The 22713-nt window shown below is 40.1% G+C and overlaps 2 protein-coding genes across 9 annotated transcripts in view; both read left to right on the top strand.

Annotated features, from left to right (window-relative positions):
- Window positions 1-21624, top strand: part of FAM162A (family with sequence similarity 162 member A) — a 159380-nt gene extending 137756 nt beyond the window's left edge. The window contains exon 6 of the transcript XR_012495941.1: window positions 21615-21624. The gene's annotated coding sequence lies outside the window, so the exon portion shown is untranslated. The remainder of the gene's footprint in view (window positions 1-21614) is intronic.
- Window positions 3342-22713, top strand: part of LOC109435887 (protein mono-ADP-ribosyltransferase PARP15) — a 31826-nt gene continuing 12454 nt past the window's right edge. Inside the window, exons 1-9 of one of the 8 annotated variants that reach the window (XM_074330958.1) lie at window positions 3342-3578; window positions 5765-5993; window positions 8141-9047; window positions 10049-10165; window positions 13885-14121; window positions 15096-15317; window positions 17141-17219; window positions 18471-18620; window positions 21046-21108. In XM_074330958.1, coding sequence (XP_074187059.1) covers window positions 9045-9047; window positions 10049-10165; window positions 13885-14121; window positions 15096-15317; window positions 17141-17219; window positions 18471-18620; window positions 21046-21108 — 871 coding nt within the window. In that variant the 5' untranslated portion in view covers window positions 3342-3578; window positions 5765-5993; window positions 8141-9044. Of the gene's footprint in view, window positions 3579-5729; window positions 5994-8140; window positions 9143-10048; window positions 10166-13884; window positions 14122-15095; window positions 15318-17140; window positions 17220-18470; window positions 18621-21045; window positions 21109-22713 lie in introns of all 8 variants that reach the window. The other 7 variants (XM_074330954.1, XM_074330980.1, XM_074330974.1 and 4 more) reach the window with 7 other exon arrangements.

Below are 22713 nucleotides of genomic sequence, written 5' to 3'. Positions count from 1 at the left end.
CTTTTTCAGCAGGTTGAAATTCCGGGGGTTTCCTACAACACATACAGTGTGCAACAAAACTTCTGTTGACTGCACCGGTGCCACTTTCAGCTGTGAAAATCACGTTTCTTAATATTTGTCCTCCTTATCACTTAGGGTACTACAAAGATAAAAGTAGGCTGCAGATTTCATCTCTTCTGTCCTTCTAGAGAAAGCATCTGCGATGCCTCATCAAACTATACTTGCCCTCGTGCTCCTAGGGTTTCTCTTTCACCTTTCCAGCATCAGGGCTGGATTACTCAGATGGCTCACTGGGCACCAGCAAATCAGAGTACCCTTCTCTCCAAAGAAAAAAGAGAATTAAAAATAATATTGAGATATTTGATGATTACCTAAAGATAGTAAGTTTCTCCACCTAATTCCAATCTGTGGGTTTTCCCCCCGACATATCCAAGCAATTTTCCAACACCAGCTGGGTGTCCTACAATTCAACTCAATTCTGACACTATCTACCAGGAAATAGATAGCATTAGATTCCACAGGTTAAGGGCTCAGGCCCACAAGACTGCCCTACCTGGGCTTCTGACTGAATGGCTATAAATCTGAGATTCCCAGGACCCCCTCCTTGGGTTCAATTAATTTGCTAGAGTAACTCCCAGAATTCAGGAAACAAGTTTATTCACTAATGTATCGGTGTATTACGAAAGTTTAACTTAACAACTACTGGATGGAAGAGATGCATAGGGCAAGGTATGGGACAAGCACCGAGCTTCCATGCCCTCCAAATGTGCCACTCTGCCTGCACCTCTACTTGTTCATCAACTCGGAAGTTCTCTGAACTCTGTCCCTTGGGTACTTATGGAGGCTTCATACATAGGCACGATTGATGAAATCATTGACCATGGGTGAGTGAATTCATTTTCTAGTCCCTCTACTCTTCCCAGAGGTCAGAGGGTGGGACTAAAAGTTCCAGTCCTCTAGTCTGGTGGTTGGTTCCTCTGGCAACCATCCCCCATCCTTACTCACCTCATTAACAAAAGACATCTTTATGGATCTCAGCTTTTAGGAAACTCGTAGGGTTTTACGAGCTCTGTGCCAGAAACAGGGACACAGACCAAATACACATTTCTGATTATAAATCACATCACAGTTGTCATTTTCCTAAGGAAAGCAGTCATTAGGAAAACAAAATCAAACCTTTGTGGGACTTCTGTGTATTTATCTTCCAGTTTAGTATTGTTTTTGCTTTGATCTCCGCATGGGACTTGGGTACTATTTCCTTTTCTATTGATTGGGTTCTGAGTTCTCTAAAACACAGAGCCTTAGACAAAGATCAAAATGTTAACAACTTGTTTGGGAGGTGCAAGCCAGGTCTGTGAGGGTAAGGACAAACAAAAAGGGAAGCGAAGCAAACTAAGATGCCATGCAGTGCAATGCCGTGGGCTCTCACCCCTCCGCCACTGCTTCATAAAGACCCTTGAAAAGACACAGCAGGTCACCCAGCAGCTTTATTTGCTTTGCATAGGAGTTGAAAACGAACTGCAGAAATTATCTTGTTTAAATGCCTTAGTTTAGAGAGGAGGAAACTTACTTTTCTTTCCTGGGGAAACAATGGACAACGTAAAACAGATTCCAGTTATAGCACATTAAAACAGCGGCACCTCTGGTCCTCCATGTCCATTGTCCCCGGTCCTGCCTTCTTCACTTCCAACCTCACTGCCCAGTCGGAATCTTCATAGCTCTCTCACCAGAATGATTAAAATACCCACTAAAACTCTCTCCCCATCCCCCTTCCTCTTCCCACCGCCAATTACCTTTTGAAAAAAACAGCTCTGATCTCATCATTCCTCTGTGATATACTTCCGGTGACTCCCACAGTAGTGATGCTCTAACTTGATCTTGTGTCGGGATCATTGGAGGGCTCAATAAACGCATACTGCTAAGACTCACCCGTGAGTTTCGAGTTTCAGACCCAGTAGGTGTGAGGTTGGGCCCAAGAATTTGCATTTCTAAGTCCCCACGTGCTGCTGCTGCTGCTGGTCTGCAGACCACAGTTTGAGGACCACTGGTCTAGAGAATAAAGTTCCAACTCCACAGCATGGCAGCAAGGGTTTCTCATTCTACTTTGCTTACCCATGTCCCTCCCTCCCCACCAAGCCCCTGTAATCTAGTCCCACCAGATTATACCAGCATTTTCAAACTATAGTCCATACTTTTATTCTTCTGGCCTGTGCTCTATGTGTTCTTTCTGGAATGCCTTTCCACCTTATTCTTCTCTTAGAAATCTCTTACTCATCATTCAAGTTCTCAAATGCCACTACTGGAGGAATTTTCCTCCAATATTGTTTCCTGATTATGAATTTCTGTGTTCCTAATAATTTATACACAACTCTACATAATGCGAATGTGGTACCAAAACCCACTTACCCCGCTTCCTGCCTTGGGGTGGTGCTGGACACTGACCGCTAAGGACTGCAGCAACCCTCTGGTTACTGGCTGGGAAGGGAAGGGAAGGTATCATCAGCAAGAGATGAGAGGGTCAGGGGAGGGATGGTCCCCTTGCTGTCTCCTCAAATCAGCCATGGTTCCTGTGGACTGGCTCTCTCCTATGGGTATGGCTCTTACCAGGCTCAGTACATGCCCCCTCCCTTGCCCCTTCAGCCTAGATGGCAAGGGGATGGTGGGGCTGCCTCACCATTTCTCTATGATTTCTCTTTACCCTTAGTCCACACCTATCCAAGTAATTCCTTTAGTAAACTCTCTTCAATGACCCATTTTGAGTGTACCACCTATATGCTGCCAGGACCTTTCATGATACACCAGGTAAATGTGTATTAGTGTGGTTTTTACTTCCTTCCCCTTACTTCCACCCTCACCTTGTGTCCAATTCATCTTTGTAATCTTAACACAATGCCAAGCATATCAAGGGCCTTCAATACATGTTGGTTGAATTAAAGTAAATAATGTCTTGTCGGGGTTGCCCTGTCTCAGAGTGCATGAAAAGGACCCAGTGTATTTTTCTGAAGATGAGTGTGTAGGGAAAGCGGGGGTGGGGTAGAAATGGGATGCTCAGGAGAAAGGGAAACTAATACTGATTTTTAAAAAAATATGCCAGGCTCTCTGCAGACTTTATCTCATTTAATCCTCATGATAATATCATGAAGTAGTTACGGCTACGCCCATTGTACAGATGCCACTGACTGAGGTTATTCAACTCATGAACTCCAGAGCCCAGGACTTTGTCAGACATCAACGTCAGTCCTAAAAGGATGACATTAAGTCCAATGGCAGCTGTTGTTTGCTACCTCAAGCTAAGCAGAGGAAGTTGTTTTCATAGAAATGAAAATGAAAGATCTAGGCACCAGCCTGTTGGGTGGGGCGGGGCGGGCCGGGCAGTCGGGGCAGACAGAGCCGAGGGCTCTCGCTGCTGGTCTGAGAGGCCTGGCGCTTTGGGGCCTCGACCCCCCACCCGAAGAACTTGAACACCAAGTTGCAGGATTATTTCCAGAGCCGGAAGAGATCCGGAGGCTGCGAATGCGAGGTCGGCCAGGAGCCAGGCATCGCGCCCCGCTTCTTGGCGCTCGTACGCCGGGAGGATGGTGAGGGGCGCCGGGGGCGGGTGGGTGGAGGGGACGGAAGGGGCGACAGGGCTCACCCGCCAGGCGCCAGGCACTCGCGGGACACTGCAGCAATTGGCTGCGCAGAGACCCACATCCTTCAGAACCCTCTCCGGTAGCGAGGCGCTTACTACCGACTTGTCCGGGAAGAGAGTAGAGTGCGGGCATCTTTTTCTATAGAATATTTAAGAATTTCCCCCTCAAAGTTTAAATTCCTTATAAATTAGGAATATTGGTCCTTTGAGATATATGTTGTGACTATATCCTTTCAGTTTGTCACTTGTCTTTTGAGTTTGCTTACGCTGGCCTTCCCCCCCCCCCCAACACACACAAATGTTCTTTCACTTTTATGTAGTAAAATTTACCAATCTTCTGTGTTATTGCATCTAGACTTTAGTCATATTTTAAAAGCTTTCCCCATACCCAGGTTATCGACACCCATGATTTTTTTTTCTATTTGTAATGTTTTACATATATAGATCTCTGATACATTTGGAGTTTATTCTTGTGTGTGGTCTGAGGAATGGATCTAATTTTATCTTTTTCTCAAAAGGGTATCCAGTTGTCCCAACACCCAATTATGTGAATCCATTTAAATTGCTATCTGTAGATCTTCCATTTTGTTTCATTAGTTGAACTTATTAAAAAGATTACCACGGCCTCAGTATGCCACCTTTATCATATACCACATTTTTCTATGTAGTTTGGCTATATCTGGAACTTCTATTCTATTCCATTGACCTGTTTATTTCTCTGTTACAAAGAGACTTTGTTATATATTTTAATGTCAGTACTAGTCCCCCTGTAGAGCTGTGCTTCCCAGTGTTTTCCGAGCTATTCTTGCGTGCTTATCTTTTCTCGTGAACTTCAGAATTGACTCCTGATTTCTGATCAGTGTCAAAACAAAACAAAACAAAACAAAACACAAAAAAAAATTATTGGAATTTTTATTGGGTTTGCATTAAACTTATAAATTAAATTACTGACATCTGACTTCCTGAGGTGGTGTTGAGATGTTCTAACCAAGAACAAAGGTGGCCATTTCATTTGTTCAAGTCTACTCATTCCATTTTTGGAAATTTAGAACTTTACTGCTCTGGCTGAGGAGAGGGTCCCATGTTCCGTGTATTAATTTATCAACCTGCCTTTCTTGAGTATCTGTTACGTTGTAGATAGCTTCTTATTAGTGTTTTAGTATTTTATGTGACTCTATTTAAATTGCTATCTTCTATTTTGTTTCATTAGTTGAAAATTTTTCACCTTAGTACAATCCGTTAAATAAATGTAGAACTTTTATTCTACTGCTTTTGGAGTGCTTAAAGTTAACATTTTTAACCTATCAGGGATTAATATTATTGTGTTTAGCTGTTCACTATGAAGTATGAATTGATACCTATTTTTCTTCACAATGAAAACCAACGTTCCCGACAATATTTATTAAATTATGATTCATGTCTCCACTTATTCCTCTTAATACTTCATATGTTAAACTTTTTGGTAGATTAAAACTTATTTCTGGAATTTCTCTTGTACTTCTTGTGATATTATCTATTCTTAATTTAGAATTATTTAGTTTTATAATTATTACTTAAAGTTGCAGTTTTTAAAAAGATGATTTTTTAGAGCAGTTTTAAATTCACAGCAAAATCGGCCCTCTTTCAAGGGTTAAAAATAATGAAAAATGGAAGTAAGTCTCTATTCTCCCCATAATGTCTATCAATGTCTATGCATCGCGAATCTTCTTGGTGAATATGCAGCATTTTTGTATTTTGGTTATCTCTGAAGATTGCCCTTTCATTATGCAGTAACAGAAACTTCTTTGTTTTCAGTAAGAAGTTGTAGCTCTGTTAATTTATGCCAGTGGATAAGAACCATCATTTACTATCATGTTTGTTATTTTTGTTTTCCTGTGATTTGGTGAGTAAATCTGACTTTACAAAGTATACTGTTTAACTTCATATAATCATTTAGCCAAAGAGTTACTATTTTTAAAATTAAGGCAATGAGTGGAATCCATTTTCTTTAAAAATATTTAAAACTTCAGAAAGGAATATAAAGACCAGAGCCTTTCAAATCTCAAAGCAGACATAAAAAGTAACATCTTACGTGTTTGTCTCCCTAAAAATTGCTAAGTTGGAAGACTGAAGTACAAAAGTGATATTTTTCAGAAGAGTGGATAAAATGGATGAAATGGAAGTGGATGAAATAGGTGAATTTTCAAAAAACTCTTCCCAAGCCTCCCTGTTGGTTGCATTTTATAATATCCAAGACACCATGACTGAGAATGGGCTGTACTTGCTTTCGGAGTTGATTAGTGGCCTGTTAGAAGCCAATGGTGACTTCAGAGTGGAATACCCAGTTCTAAAGTTGCTGTCATCACTTTTCTCAAAAATATTGGTAAGACAAACAATAGCTTTTAACCTTTCATCTGCAAATTATGGTTGTATCCTACTCTGAGATTCCAGGCCTCTTACAGTGGGTCTTCTCTAAGAGTTGTGCTCTTTCTAACTCCCGGTAAAAGAATTGCAAGGGAGTATGTATTATTACTTGTGATGCTACTAATAGCTAAGACTTATCCAGTGCTTGCTCTGTGAGATAGGTACTTTATTGTCCTCATTTTAAAGATGAAGAAATCTGGTCTTAGAGAGGATTAAATGACTTGCTCACAGTCACACAGCTAGTGAGTATTTGAGTCAGAATTCCAAATTAGACATTCTGAGTGTATTTCTGAGTATATTTTCTTAAGCACTGTATATGTACCGTCAAATTTCCAGTGAATTTAATATCTATAGGACTTTATTTTTATGATAATTACATGTGCAAATGGAGACCAAGACATGGTGAAGTTATTAGGGGGGATGGAAAGAAATTAGATTTAGGAAACCATATTGTATTACAATCATTATTACTATTATCAGGTTACAATATGGCTGCAGATACTCGATTTCAGTTGGAGAGGTAACTTTGATCCATATTTCCAAAATAATCTCAAATGGAGGTCAAAGTCACTGTTAATGATAGCTGTGCATTCAGGGTAGGCAATGTGGGACAGGTGGAAATTGACACTGAAATTTAACTTTACATAGAAATTTAGTTGTAGCCTCTAAATCAAATTAATTTTTATAATCTGTTTTCTTAATATGAAATGAAGTTGCAGTACCAATAAACTGATTTTTATTTGTAGATGTCAGGATATTTGTTAATGTCTGTGATGGGCACCATAGAGCTCAGCAACTTTAGATTTTCCCAAGACTTCTGAAACCCACAAGAACCATTAGGGTTGAAAACCTGCCACCTCATGTTGATAGTAATTACATAACAATTTTCTTTGAAAACCCCCAAAATGGAGAAGGAGTAACCAATATCCAGTATTTCCCAGATGAGAGTTCAGCCCTGGTTGAGTTTTCTAACTACAAAGATAATGGATTTCTCTTCTTTCTTCATATTTACAGTTGTTATTAACCATTTCATGCACAAATGAAGTCAGATTAGGGGACACATAGGTAATTAGGAAATCCATCAAAGCCACCACATTCCTACTGGAATATGGAATTAACTCAACAGGCCTCTTGTGAGATCTAGCCAATTAGAATTGTTTTTCATGCAGTAACAAAACAGTAACCACAAACCTCCCCTAAACCTTCCCTTGACCCCAATTTCCCTATAGCATCATTTTTTGCTTTCTCCCAAACTTGTGCAGTTGTTTTTTAAGACTTCTCTAAGTGCTCTTCCTTTCCTTTGGTGCCTCTCCCAGATACACTAGGGTCTCTTTGGACTCACACTTAAAACCTTCCCTAGAGGATTCTCTTTGGGGAAACTGAAGTTCAGGAGACTGGAGGTGCCTGGGAATTTACATTTTTCTTGCTACCAGGGTGGCCCATAGACAATGACTAACTGGCATGGAGGTACAAGAACCCAGTTCCCTTGTCTCAAAGTTCGGACAACACTGCGATGCAATCTATGTACTCCAGAGCTCCTTGCAGGATCAGACAGAAGCCAGGCTTAACCTAAACCACATTCTCTATCTTCATCTCTCACTTCCTCAGGTTTCTCCTGAGGTCACAACTTTAATAAATCACTTGCATGAATCCCCATTGCAGGCTATGCTTCTAGAGAATTTGACCTAATTTTATTACTTCTTTTGATTACAGCACACAATTGTTTCTAATATTTTGACTATTATAACTATTCCTTTAAAAATGGTATTGACTACTTCTAATAGGTTATTTTGAATTGCTCACACGTGATTGTTTGTACTTATTTAATCTCTAAGGACCAGATTGTTTTTTTCCCAGAAAAAAAAAAATCACTTCTCCAATATTTTAATGAATGTCAATCGGAAAATCAGATTAATTTTACAAAACTTCACTGCAAAGCAAACATGAATAAAATAGATCTATTCCATCTTTTGTTCAGCTACTTGACAGTGGTACCATTTTAGGTAGACACATTGTATTTCAGAATCTCACTAGTATGAGGATTTCTTTTTAGGCCAAAGATTTTGTCTGAATAATATCTACCTTTTTTTTCTTTTTGATTTTTAGTGGTGGTCACCTACTTGACCAAAAAGCTTGTCTTCAATGAAAGGCCTCTCTGTGTTTCCCTATCACGTATCTTTGGACACAGACTTGTACAGAAGGAAGAAGCCCCTGAGAATGTTACCGGCACCACTTCTGGTGGCCCTGAATCATCTCATACGGAAGAATCTTGCAGAGAAAGCATTGCCTGGTTGGAATGCCAAATTACCAAAGGGGGAGGGGTCACTGTGAGGTAACATGGCCCCAAGTCAGCTGTGAGGGGCTGGAAGGTAACACTCAGCTCTGTGGCCACCAAATTCACTCAAGGAAAAACAAAGGTCAGTGTCATCAAGATCTGGAAGGAAGATGTTCCTAAAAAATTCTCTCATATTATGTCTAAATATCAAGTCACCAAATTGAATGTGAAGCCAGCAGTATGGAAGGACATAAAAAACTGCATGGACGATGATAGGATTTTGATTGAGTCTGATATGTTCAAGGAGATAGTCATAATAATAGGTTGTTCGGAGGATGTAAAAAGAATTGTAACACAGTTAAAGACACCAACCGAAATATCAAAAAGGAAAAACAAAATTTGACAGAGAATGTGACTGGTTCTTTTGGGAAGTTTTCTTGTCCTCACATCAGTGCTTTGAAAGAGTCTATACCCAAGAGATTTTCAGGGTGAGAGGTCATTGACACCAGACTGCATGCAGAAGAGTACAAAGTAAAGAAAGAATGAAATTCCTGAGCAAGTGAAAAAGATTGCTCAAGAAGCCCATCACCAGCACTTCTGGAGTTTTCTGTTTGTTTCAGAAAGTACAGTATGAAAAATACTCGAAGACTCTTTTAAGCAAAGAAAATTCATATCCTTTTTGACTTAGATCAGGCATGGAAAATATATTTCATTTCATAGGTTACCGCTGACCGAATGGTACTTGTTGCCTTAAGCTCTGTGTTGAGAAAGATTCTCAGACTTTGGGTTGATTGAAAAAGCGTGCTGACACCAATGGATAATGTCTGTCACAGGTGTGGGGTGTGGGGTGTATGGGGCGTGACATGCGCCATATTTTTACTATTCATAAGTGTGAAAATACCATCAGGTAGATTGTCTCCTCTTCTGTGAAAAACGGATTTCAGTATTGTGTCCTTCGGTAGCTACTAGTTTGACTTTGAACAAGAGGCTTCACCTCTTTGCATACTGGTTTCCTTTTCAGGAGAATGAAGTTTCTGTAATAGATGATCTGCGATGCTTCTTTAAATTCTAAAATTCTATGAATGGCTAATAGTCAAACTACAAATGTATTATTTTAGGGAACTAATGGGTATGTCTTAGTATGGGTTCCCTCAGAAAAGGAACTGAGACAGATTCAAGGGCAAATGATTTAAATAGGGAAGTAAAAGACACTGATAGGCTGCATTATCAAATCAGTTACCACTTAATCCCACTGGAGAAACCCAGAGTGAATCTGGGAGGCTAGGCTGCTGGGGGAGTTTTACACCAGCTCCTGTCAATCACTGGATGAGAGGGCTTGGGTTGCTGGGGAGGGTGCCTTAATTTACCTGCACGTTCTCTGTGCTACACTGGCAAGCAAAGCAGACTTTGGGACTATATATAGAAAGTTCTCACGCAAGAAATGCAGTTGGAAATATGACCAGGGTGCCTTTAAATTGTAAGAGCCACGGGATATGCACAGGGTTTGCTAGGCTGGGATTCTTAGGGGAATAAGTAAAAGAGCTCATTGGCAATTGGGGTATTAAATACAATCGATACTCAAACATTGTGATAATAAATTATTAGCTTTTGAATCTTAGAGTTGGTTATGTGTTCAGTTAGAGAGGTCTGTGAAATATAACTATTTTCTGTTCGGGCACCTATGAGGAAAGTCTTCAGGCAACATTGCCTGATTGTTCTTTTTACTGTTTTCCTCCTAGGAGACACACCAAGTAAGCTGGAATGGTTGTCTTTTAACCGGAAATGTTCTAGCCTCAACCCAAACCAAAGAAGGCCTGAACCTCATGTTGATAAGTGGAGATGTTTCATATTTCTGTGTAAGTGGTGCTATTTAGTAAATCCACAAAGGAGCAATGAGGTCTAATTAAATGGTTCTGTGATTTGATGTCAACAATTAAGATCATAGAAATTTGAGAAGTTAAACTCACCTGAAGTTCGTGCAGGGCCGTACTTACCATCTCTAATAGTCTTCTACGTGTCGTCGAATGGAGATATCCAAGTGTAACCACAAACCCGGTTGTGAAATCCACCTCTTTTATTTTGCTACAACTTATCTTGACCTACTCTTAGCCCAGTTCTGTTTTCCTCTCCTGTTCCACCAGCATTAATGGGAAAGACATATATACATCACATTTATAATACCACCTTTCACAAACACACCCTGTTGCTCCCGCCTGAGCACTTTCTGAGACAAAGGCAGAATGAGAAGGGAGAAAGTTTACCAGTACAGGTGCAAAATGCTCAGCTTGGCTCTTGCCTGCCCCTCTCCTCCGATGCTTCCTTTTCCTTGGCATCATCAATTAGCAGGAGATGTAGGCCCTTTATTCCATCTATAGTTGACATCCATGAAACTCATTCCTGGCTATACATCAGAATCACTTGGGAAACTTTTAAAAATTCTGATGCCCAGGCCCCTCCCCTAGAGATCCTGATTTTAACTGGTCAGGTATGTTGTCTAGCTAGCATTAGTTTTTGAAAGCATTCCAGGTGGTTCTGACATGCAGCTAAGGCTGAGAATTACTGATTTGGAGTCTTCTTCAGAATTCTATAGCCCCCATTTTGACACTTGCTATTTACCTTCAGTTGGCACACATTCAAGACTAATGGAAACATAATACTTCTGAGAAATTTGGAGACTCTTGTGGATTATGAGCCACTGGAAACATTCTTTGCTTTTGCTGCAGCTAATGGGATGTCAGAGGGGAGGCAGCCAGACAGCTTCTTTGTGTTCTCTAGAATTTTCAATAGAGGCCTTAGACTCCTTTGTCACATGGGTTCAGTACCTTGTCCTCAGATCTGCAGGTCGAGAAGTTGAATCATATCATTTTACCGAGACTTGATCTGACACTAATCAAATTCAAGCGATGCATTTGTAAAACTGGAATTATAATTATTTAACTTGCAACAGGAAAGATGATTGCCATGGCTTCCGGTAATAATGAGCTATGTAGCTGACTGTTATGAGATTACTTGGTGAATAGAATCAGACTAGAAAAGAACTGGATGACATAAAAAGTACAGTAAGTTTCTTTTGCACTCTAGGAGTAGGCATAGTGTAGTGGTTACACAGACCAAGTTCTAAAGCCAGTTGTGGAAGGGCTCAACTATCACGCTACCACCACTGACCAGCCATTGAACTTGATCAACATCCCACTTTTGCCTCAATGTCCTTATCTATAAATATGATGACAATATTAGGGTTGTTGTGAGGTTTAAATAAAATAATTCATATGTAAAACACTTAGCACCTTCCTGGCACATAGTAAAGACTCAGAAAATGATAGCTATTATCATTATCTACTTACGATGGACCACTTTAAATTTTACCTCACCCAGTTAGTACTATAATCTAACTGAGATACATATTAACTACCCTCATCTTATAGAGAAGGAAACCAGGGTCTTTCCACTACATAGTCTGTTAAGTTGATTGTTAAACTCTCATCAACTCATACCAGGATACCTTTTCTCACCATTGGATGATGCTGTATAAACTTTGGAATCCTCTTAAACTTTCGTCTCTGAATTCCTTTCCCTATCCAGTGAGTTTCCAAGCCTCTTTCCACAGTGTCTTCTGTACATGCCCTTTCCTTCTCATTCCCATAGTCCACTGTTGTTTCAGCATCCCCCAGTCTCCCCTTAGTACTGGCCTCACCTTCTTGCCTTTAGTCTCTCACCCTCCAATCTGTCCTCTACATTGCTGTTTGCTGCACATTTCGAAAACGTATCAGGTGCTCCCTATAGGATAAAGGATAAAGCCTATAGGACAAAGCCCCCAAGAGTGCGGGTTTTCAGAGTCCTCCATCATCTGGCCCCAGATCCCTTTCCAGCCCTGTCTCTCATCATTGAAACGCTCCTTTAGCTAAATTGGATGATTCTCTGACCTTTCTCAATTCTATGTGTTTTCTTAGATGTTCAGCCACTTGGAATGCCTTACCGCCTTGTTTCTACCTGTCCCAGTTATATCCCTTATCCTCTTTGTCTTACACTAACCAGTGCAGTCTAAATGATTCCTACCATTTTTGAAATTTGATAGTAATTAATAATTATGTATTTAACACTGTTTCTTTCGATTATCTTGAACTGATTTAAACACTAAGACTATTTAACTTTTTCACATGTTGATGTATTGCTTCCCCAAACTGTGCAGGAATCAGTAAGTAGAGAGGGAGGCCGCAAGTGGGAGTGAGGTGAAAGTGGGCTGGCTCCAGTTTTTTCAGAGGGCTCACTCACTGTTGTCCCTGCAGGGAGCTTCTCAGGTCTGGAGATTAATTTATGTTAACTAACTTCATGTAAGATTGAAGTGGATCCATGTATGCCGATTATTAACTTAGAGTGAGAAATAGAACTGTTATGTAGCCAAGAGACATAGCCACATTACACTTTAAAATATATATATATATATATATATATATATATATATATATATATAAATGCCATTCAATATTAGTTTCTGGTGTACAATATAGTGATTAAACATGTACATAATTTATGCAGTGATCCCCCCGATTAGTCTAGTTCCCACCTGGCACTATGCATAGTTATTGCAACATTATTGACTATATTCTCTATGCTGTACTTTCCATCCCTGTGACTATTTTGTAACACTTATTTGTATTTCTTCATCCCTTCACCTTTTTCACCCAGCTCCCCGTCTCTCCTCAACTCTGGCAACCATCAGTTTGTTCTCTGTATCTATTAGTCTGTTCCTCTTTTGTTTGTTCATTTATTTTGTTCTTTGGAGTCCACATATACGTGAGATCGTGTGGTATTTGTCTTTCTCAGTCTGACTTATTTCACTTAGCATAATACCCTTATGATGAGGAAGAGCTCCCCAAGGAACCAGAATACTCAAAATGTACCTGATCAGAGCATTCTCCCCTCCAAATGTGAACACAATATAATGAAATTTGATGAATTGAATATCTAATATCTATTGGCATCAGGCAATGACCCCATCTCATCAAAGACATAGTCTCTGAACAGACATTGGAGAGCTCAATGCCCCTGGATATGCCTGAATGGACACTGTGTCCCTTCACTCCAGTGACCGTCCTTTGTCTAGGCCTTTAGGGCTGGCCAGACCCCCTCTTCAGGACCCATTCTTTTATATATATATCTTAATAATGTCAAAACCATCATCCTCATTTCCTTACTGCCTAAAAGCAATTCTCTCTCTCTTCCTCAGTCTCTCTCGATCTCTTTCTGCCTCTGCCTGTCACTCTCACTTTCCTTTTTTTAAGTCTTTTTCTCTGGTCTGTGTTTCACTCATTTTTATAGCTCTACTCTGACTCATAACATGTTGCTTGACAGTAGTGGGTAATATATTTCCTTAATTTCTAAGTTTTGGGGCTCACCGCATTATAGTGTTTAAGTACTAACAACAGATTGTAAGTTCTTTGAGGGTAGGGCTGACAGGTTAGTAGGAGAGGCAAAACACTTCTCGTGCATTACTCCAGAATATTTAGCGAGTCATAGATGCTGAATAACTATTTATCGATTCGACCTCTAACGTATCGTCGCTGTTTTCTTTAAGGCCGATGTCATTGTCAACACTGTTCCTACGGATCTTCAGCTCGGACGAGGATCACTGTCTCAGGCTCTTTTGCAGAAAGCTGGTCCAATGCTCCAGAAAGAGTTAAATGCCACCAGACAGGAAACAGAGGAGAAAGTGGGTAGCATATTCATGACAAGTGGCTGCAATCTGGACTGCAAAGCTGTCCTCCATGTGGTGGCTCCAAGCTGGGATAATGGAGCTGGGTCTTCTTCGCAGGTAGAAAAAGTCCTTAGTTCTCCACTTCATTTGATAGCTATGGTAATCTTCTTCTGGCATGGTATAGATCTGTGGTTCTCAACCAAAGGGAGTTTATCCCACAGGGAACATTTGGCTTATTACAATTGCTGCTGATAGCTAGGGAGTAGAGGCCAGGGGTGCTGCTGAATATCCCGCGAGGCATATACCAGTCCCCACAATAAAGAATTATCTGGCCCACATTGAGAAACCTTAGCACTGATTGAATTCTGTCCATTTATTGAAATCTTTATTACGTTCCATGAAGAGTCCATCCCAACCACTAGTTATTTTGGAGTGCTTGATCCTTAAAAGTAGTAATAATCATTGGGGTTCTCCAGGAATAGTGTCTGAAGATTAGTCTAGTAATCCCTCAGTATAACTAAGAGATGTGGCCAGAACTGTAGTGAAGAATGAAGAAGGGTCAGTGCCCTTTTTTTGATGACTTAATTCTCACCTCTACGTCTAGTTTAACCCCAAACTTTATTTTTTTTAGAATATAAAAGTAATATATTTATATCGCAGAAAATAAAAATCATAATCCTAGAGATAACATTGGTTAGCATTTTACTGTATTTCCTTCAAATCAATTTTGTGCATATTTATTTCTTAGTTGAGATTTCCCTTCCAAACACTTTTTAATCCTGCTTTTTAAAATTTAATGTAAACATTTCCCCATGTTGTTTAAAACTCTTCATAAACATGACTTTCAATTGCAATGGGATTCTATTATTTATGTAACCATTCTCATGCTACTGGACCATGCCCTTCTGCACGAATTTGAATCTCTCTGGAAAGTCCTCTCCCCTCTTCTCGGTTTCCCTTTCTGACTCCCCAGGCACTGACAAAGCCAACAGTAACAGAGAGGGCCTAGTCAGAGTTGATGGAGCCACAGTTCTTTCTGTTTCCCACCAGCTTGAGCCCTAACTTACCTAAATGTATTTTGTACATTTCAGATCATGGCAAACATAATCAAGAAATGTTTGACAACCGTAGAACAGCAATCTTTCTCATCAATCACATTTCCCATGATTGGAACAGGAAATTTGGGGTTTCCCAAAGCTGTTTTTGCTGACCTAATGCTCTCAGAAGTGTTCAAATATAGTAGCAGTGTGTGGCTGAAAACCTTACAAAAAGTTCACTTCCTGGTACATTTAGATGATGATGAAAGCCGTCAGGTATGGTTAAATATGAATATTTCTTTTAGTCATTCTGGCAAGTTAACCTAAGTGCAATCAGATGTCTTTGTAGATTTATAAATATCAGCATTTTCCACTTCCTTGCCCATAAGTGTTGGTTGCTGATGGGGGTTGTCATGTGGCTTAACTATGAGGTAACACTGATAACATATACAATCCTTGTTACACAGTTTATCAAAAGACAATATAATCTATAATAAATAAATTCTTAGAAAGTTGAAAGTTATTGGCGTAAAAGTGGCCGAGACACTGTAACAATGACTAAATTAAAGCTTTATCTATAGGGAAAATGGCAGATAAGAGAAACCACATGAGTTTACTTATTTGGATAGAATCTAGCCAGTCTGTAAAAGTCTATGATGGTCTAAAGCTAGAAATACCAGTACCATACTTAGTCGTGGAGAAGCAGTCAAAGCACACTTACCAAGTACTTAGCACTAGCACTGCCCTTGTGAGGTGCCATTCCTTGAGAAGTGCTCCTTAGCTGACTGGCTCACCAAACTCTACTTTCACCCTTGAAAAAGTTCTATTGATTTTATATAAATTGTGCATACTCATAACAAAAATGCAAACAATAGAAAAGAGTACAGGTGGCCCGGTGGCTCAGGCGGTTAGAGCTCCGTGCTCCTAACGCCGAAGGCTGCTGGTTCGATTCCCACATGGGCCAGTGGGCTCTCAACCACAAGGTTGCCAGTTCAATTCCTCGAGTCCGGCAAGGGATGGTGGGCTCCGCCCCCTGCAACTAAGATTGAACAGGGCACCTTGAGCTGAGGCACCTTGAGCTGAGCTGCCGCTGAGCTCCTGGATGGCTCAGTTGGTTGGAATGCGTCCTCTCAACCACAAGGTTGCTGGTTCAACTCCCGTAAGGGACGGTGGGCTGTGCCCCCTGAAACTAGAAAAACGGCAACTGGACCTGGAGCTGAGCTGCGCCCTCCACAACTAAAACTGAAAGGACAACAACTTGACTTGGAAAAAAAGGCCTGGAAATACACACTGTTCCCCAATAAAGTACTGTTCCCCTTGCCCAATAATTAAAAAAAAAAATCTTTAAAAAGAAAGAAAACAGTATAGAGAAGAAAGGTACAGCTAGGTTTGAATCTCTTGGTTTTGACATTTAAAGGTTGAGTGAAATAACCTCTTTGAATCTCAGTTGTATTATGTGTAAAATGAGCATGGCAATAATACCTCTCAGAATGTGAGAATTAAGAGAGAATGTATTTCGGGGGTAGCTGGTTAGCTCAGTTGGTTACAGCGCGGTGCTCTTAATAACAAGGTTGCCAGTTCGATCCCCACATGGGCCACTGTGAACTGCCCCCTCTACAACTGGATTGAAACAACTGCTTGACTTGGAGCTGATGAGTCCTGGAAAAACACACTTAAAATAAATAAAAGTTAAAAAAAAAAAAAAGAGGATGTATTTAAAATTGCTAGCACATAGCAAACCTCAAAACTGGTTGCAGAAGTAGTTACTATTACCTGACTTTAAGGGCAATTGCTACAACTTCCTAACATTAGTACTTAAAAAAATGTATCAAATATAATTTTCTGAGTTCTTAATTATTCTCAGGCATTTGGGAAGGAAGTATGGTCTTCCCACAAAATAATGTAAATCAGCACTGGCATTTATTGAGAAAATTCCTAGGTTGAATCACAACCCTTTAATTAAAAAGTCTCTGAGGTAAGAGGAAATCTATTGAGAACTATTGTTCCTAATTGATGTCTGATGTTCATTGTTCCAAAGAATTGGATTGATATTTCACAACATTGTTGTGGTCAGTAACTGTGTTTCTTTCCATTTCCAGGCCTTTTTAGATAAATTCACTGGCTGGTCAAACGGAAATCCTAATGAAGACAAGATTCTCACGGCTAGAGATTTCCAAGGTCTGGTAAAGTTGTTCCACTGAGGAAATATTTCCCTTTGCTTAGTTACTCTTCAGGAGTTAGTTGGAGTCCAATAGAGAGAGACAATTGCCTGTGAAGAACAAATCAGTGATGGAGGAGGTGTTAGAGCATGTTCCATTGTCTGGACACGCAAAGAATAAATCATATTGTTGTGAACCAAAACATTGGTAATGAGGCCAGAATTTCTAAGATATGATCATAAAAGATCACTATGCATGACACTAAACTTTACTGATTGCTTTCATATCAATTATATTATTTAAACCTAACTATGGCCCCACGGGCAGGTGGTTCTGTTGCCATTGTACAAATGTGGAAAGGGAGATCTAAAGAGTTTAAGGGATATGTAGAAATGGCATATCTAAGTTGTAAAGCCTCAGAACATAGAGTGGACAATAATATGCCAACATGTTAAAGGTAATTTCCTCAGAGCAGCCTTGATAGTGCTGTTCCAGGGGGATGAAGTGGCAAGAAGAGCTCATGTTTGGTTAGTGAGCTGTTGTTGAACATTAGACAAATGACCTAGCCACTCTGAGACCATTTTCCTTTTTGTAAAACAGTAATAAAAGGATCTCCCAGAAGTACACACTTTCAGTTATAAGATGAATAAGCACTGGAGACCTAATGTATAAGCTCTGGAGACCTAATGTATAGCATGGGGACGATAGTTAATAATCATATATTGTATATTTGAAATTTGCTAAGAGAGTAGATCTCAAGGGTTCTCATCACACACATGCACACAAAAGGTAACTGTGTGAGGTGACGGGTGTGTTACTTAGCTCGATTGTGGCCATCGCTTCACAATGTATACATGTATAAAAACCTGACATTTTACACATTAAATATATAACATTTTTAGTTGTCAATCGTACTTTATTAAAGCTGAAAAAAAAGAATCTCCCAGAGATGTCAGCATGAAATGAGCGTGCACTTTATCCCCTTCTTTCTCACACAGCAACTTTTATAGAGAAACAGATGGGCCAATCAAATGTTTCTGCCTCATCCTATTTAACAGAGAAAATATAGATACTTCTATGGCCACAAAGCATTGTTTTCTAACATCCTTTAAAAAAGATCACCCAGCAGTTTAATAGGCTAGGAGACATGGTGATGGTTGGGTTTACGTAGGAGAAAGAAAGCAGAGAACTGGGAAGAGAACGGGTCCCCATCATGTTTGTTCTTCGGGCAGGAGCCAGCTATTCTCTCATCCATCTTCTTTCTTTTCAGGTCTCTTCAGAACTGTCACTAACCCTAAGTGCACGACATATGAAATGCAAATTGGTGCGATTACTTTCCAGGTTGCTCTTGGAGATATCACCAAAGAAAGCACAGATGTTATTGTAAACTCAACAACAAGGATGTTTAATCTGAAATCAGGTACTTTATTTAAGCAATATACTTTATTGTAACTTTTAATATGACTAATGTTGGGAAGGAAATTATGGCTACTGTTGCCCTCAGTAGACAGAGAGATTTGTAGAAAATATGCAGACCCTGGAATCAGAAAGACCTGGGTTTGAATTCCAGCTATGCCACTTACCATTGTGTGGCCTTGGACAAATCACTTAACCTCTCTGAGCCTCAGTTTCTCTGCCTGTCTAATGCCGATTACTCAAGGAGCGTTAGTAGGGGGAAAAGCAATGTAAAGGTGGGGTGTACCTGATACATCATTCTTAGTCAATGGCAATTGTCATCCCCTTTTTAGCTCTGAACTATCAAAATTGCACATTTATAATTTAATCAGTTTAAGTTCTTCTATTTTTATTTCCCTTTTTATGTAAATCAGTACTCACATCTCACCTCCTTTAACTCTTCTCTTGTCTACACTATACTAATCCAAAATGAAATTCAGACTCTTTTTCTTGATTTTCCCTAAAATGTTTGACCACCCCCATTGATATAACACTTTTGAGCATGCCCACTCCACGTGTCTATTCATTTATAACTTATATACATATACTCATATATTTTATGTATTATAAAACATTAATTTTTAAATTAAAAGGGCAAGGTAAAACATACGTAGAAATAGATACTTAAATGTTTTTTAAATTGCAAAATACAATGCAGAAGTGAATCTGCATAATATCCAATGTATCAGTCATTCAAAATGTTGGCATAAAGAACATTCAGTTATTTGAAACATGGTAAATTGAACGTACTGCATTTATCCCTGCCACATTTGAAACTGTAAAGCAACAGTAAAGAAATTAAAAAGATATAAACCCACAGAGAAAAAGAGACTTGGAGGGAAAACAACAATGAACAAGAGACAGCAACATATTTTCAGAAGATGGGAAGCAGCTAGCCAGTGGAGGTGACTGGCATGGCATGGAGAAAACTTCGTACCTGTGGGAGAGAATGGCTGCCCCTAGACAGGAACTGGAGGCAGCAGGAACCTGGAAAGCAGTGCACAAGAAAAGAGATGAAAGCAGAATTGGATGAAATTCTGTATGAGTAGCACTTAGACCTCTTGATTCCACCCCCCATCCTGTGTACCATTAACTTCCCTTGCTCTTCCCTGGCCAGAGATGGGATATTTATTCTCTACAGAAACTAAACCAGAGAGATTCTGGTCTTAGCACACCAGGCACAGATGAGATGAGGGTAGGGAGCTAGAGGGAAAACTGTTTCGGTGATGTCTCTGTACTGAACAGTGAGTGCCCAGCCTTTCCCTGTGGGGCTCCCAGAACAGCAGATGGGCTTACGCCTTCCAGACATGAGATTGGAGGATCCTTCTGGGGACAAACTGACTGCCCAAAAGTCCAGTACTTACTGCCTGCTCACCTTACACTGAAGCCTACTGGTCAGCAAGCTTCCTGCACCACACACAGCTTCTAAACTCACTCTTGAAGATGAATGGACTGACAAAAATCACCTGATATTTGAGGAAAACCTCCACCATTACAAAGTCAGAGACCAAAACAAATGAACTAAAAAAAAGGAGTTTTTGAAAAAGAGACAATTCATAATGTACACATAATCAAGGAGACACAGGTAGATAGATGTAGATAGATAGATAGATATCGATCTTCAAGATGGTAAAGGAACATTTATTCAATACTTTCTGTGCGCCAGATTCTGTGCTAAGCATTTTTCATCCATTATTTTTTTCCATGTTCAGACAACCCTGTGAGGGAAGTACTATGTCGACCTCTGTGTAACAGATGGAACTGACTAGTCACAAATTAGCTAATAAGTGGGGAGTCAAGTCTGATCCATTCTGTCAAAATGCAAGTCCATGTTTTCAACCACTCAACCCAACTGTCATTGGATGTGACCAAAATGGTGATGTTAGTCTTGAATGGAAGATTCATTGGACTGAGGCCAGCCAACTATTTGTCTAATTGTGAAAAATCAAACAAAATTAATCAAATCAAAGAACTTAAGTAAAATGCTCAATTTTATTATAGTTTTGAGATCCATGTTTCTTGTTCGTATCAGAACTTTTATTTTTATATTTTTCATTCAATTTTGTAAAATAATAAGCATGGAATGCAAAAAAGTTCAAATAACTGCAAAAATATCCCCGCACAAATAGAGGCAGTAAAAATGTAGACACTGGAGACTTTTAGCTGTTGGGCATTGCCATCATGCTTTGGATCAGATTGTTTATTCATCAGCCATTGAATGAAGGTTGCTATAGAAAAGGGATTTTTTGGCAGGGGTGGGGGAGTGGAGGGCCTGGGCATCAGTGTATTATGCACAAAAGGGTAAGCTGAACAAAAGTCTAATGTACAAAAACTAGAACCGTTTACTGAAGTTTAACTGATGCTTTTTACCATTAACATGTCTTATTTAGGAGTGTCAAAAGCAATTTTAGAAGGTGCTGGGCCAGCTGTGGAAGATGAATGTGCTGTCCTAGGTATGGTCGCATGTTACTTTTGCCCACAACCTATTGAAAATTAGAGGGTTGAGAATAGTATGAGAGAACCCATGGGTGGACTAAGTGGTGAGCATTTTGGAAGAAGGTTGGTTTATTGGGAGAGCAGACATTGGTAGGTCTCTATGGTGGCTGTGGGGGAGAGGTCCTGTATCCTACCATCCCATCTGTTTCTTCCTTTCTGAGTATTAAAAAGAACCCAGGCCTGGGTCCTAATAATCCAGGCTCCACCACATACTGAAGGATGCTGAGCACATCATCTAACCCTTTAGAGCTTTGCTTCTCTCATCGGTAAGACGATTCTACTAATGAGGAATATAGTAATGGCTGCCCCACCAATGGTTGTGAGTATCAGAAGGAACAGTGAATGTAAGAAAAGTTTTGTAAATGTAAATTCAAGTGCTGTACAAATTATCTTTTACTTTTCCCAGTCTTGTTCTACTTCATATAGCACATCGTGTAGTTGACTACTATATTTTTTTATGAATGAATGCGGGAGCCTGGGTGGGTCTGAAGGGTTTTCTGATCCCAACCAATTCTCCAGTTCTGACACTACCTTCCTGAAGTTAGTACCAGATCCTAGAAGTTAAAGGGCTTAGTCCCACAACACTGCCCCCACTTCAAATGCCAGTTTTAAGTCCCAGGGGCCACCTGTAGTTCTGACTGGCTGGCAATAAACCCCTTCTCAGGTTTTGACAATTTATTAGAACAACTCACAGAACTCAGTAAAACATTTTTCTTACATTTACCAGCATGTTATAAAGGATACTACTCAGGAACAGACAAATGAAAGAAATGTGTCAAATGACAAAACTAAAACAATTTAGTGTTGAGTTTGACATCTCTTATTCAAGGGAAAACAATCCATGAACGGGGGAGGACAGTGCCTCATAAGCAGGGGAGCATTCTTCCCGAGGGATCGTGGGCAAGAGCGGGTTTTAGAGAGGGTTAGACGTGGAAACGGCATGACTGGCTGGGGTTGCATAGCTGACCTTGTTTGCAAAGTTCAAGGAACAAGGAAATAAGTGTAGAGCTCAGAGTTCACTTGTGTTTGGGAGTTGGCTGACTGGGTATACTGTGCTTCTGGTCAAGTGGAGCATTAACAGAAAAATGAAAGTTTGGTTTGAAACGTCAGTTTGCTGATGTGGCACCCCAGGGAGAAGTGGGCCGCCTAGAATTTATTCCAATGGAGACATACGGCAAGGTATGGGGAAAGAGGCCCAGGGCATCCATGCTCTATCCAGGCGCACCACCCTGCCAGCGCCTAAATGTGTTTACCAAAAGGAAGTTCCTGAGCCTGTTGTTTAGGGGTTTTTATGGAGGTTTTATTATGTGGACGTGATTCATTATATCACCAGGTTTGTAACTGAGCTCAGTCTACAGCCCCTCCCCCCTTCCCGGAAGTCGGGGGGAGGCTGAGAGTTCCAGTCCTTGAATGATGGCTTGCTCTTTCTGGAGACCAGCCTCCATTCTGAAACTATCTTGTCCCCCTCCCCCCAGGAGTCATTTATTAAACATAAAAGACACTCATCACTCAGGTGATTGGAAGAGTTCCAGGAATTCTGAGCCAGGAACTAGAGACGAAAT

The sequence above is a fragment of the Rhinolophus sinicus genome, linkage group LG01, assembly GCF_036562045.2.
Source record: "Rhinolophus sinicus isolate RSC01 linkage group LG01, ASM3656204v1, whole genome shotgun sequence".
Taxonomy (NCBI): domain Eukaryota; kingdom Metazoa; phylum Chordata; class Mammalia; order Chiroptera; family Rhinolophidae; genus Rhinolophus; species Rhinolophus sinicus.
Note: the sequence above shows the minus strand (reverse complement) of the source record. Positions and strands in the feature narration are given on the sequence as shown.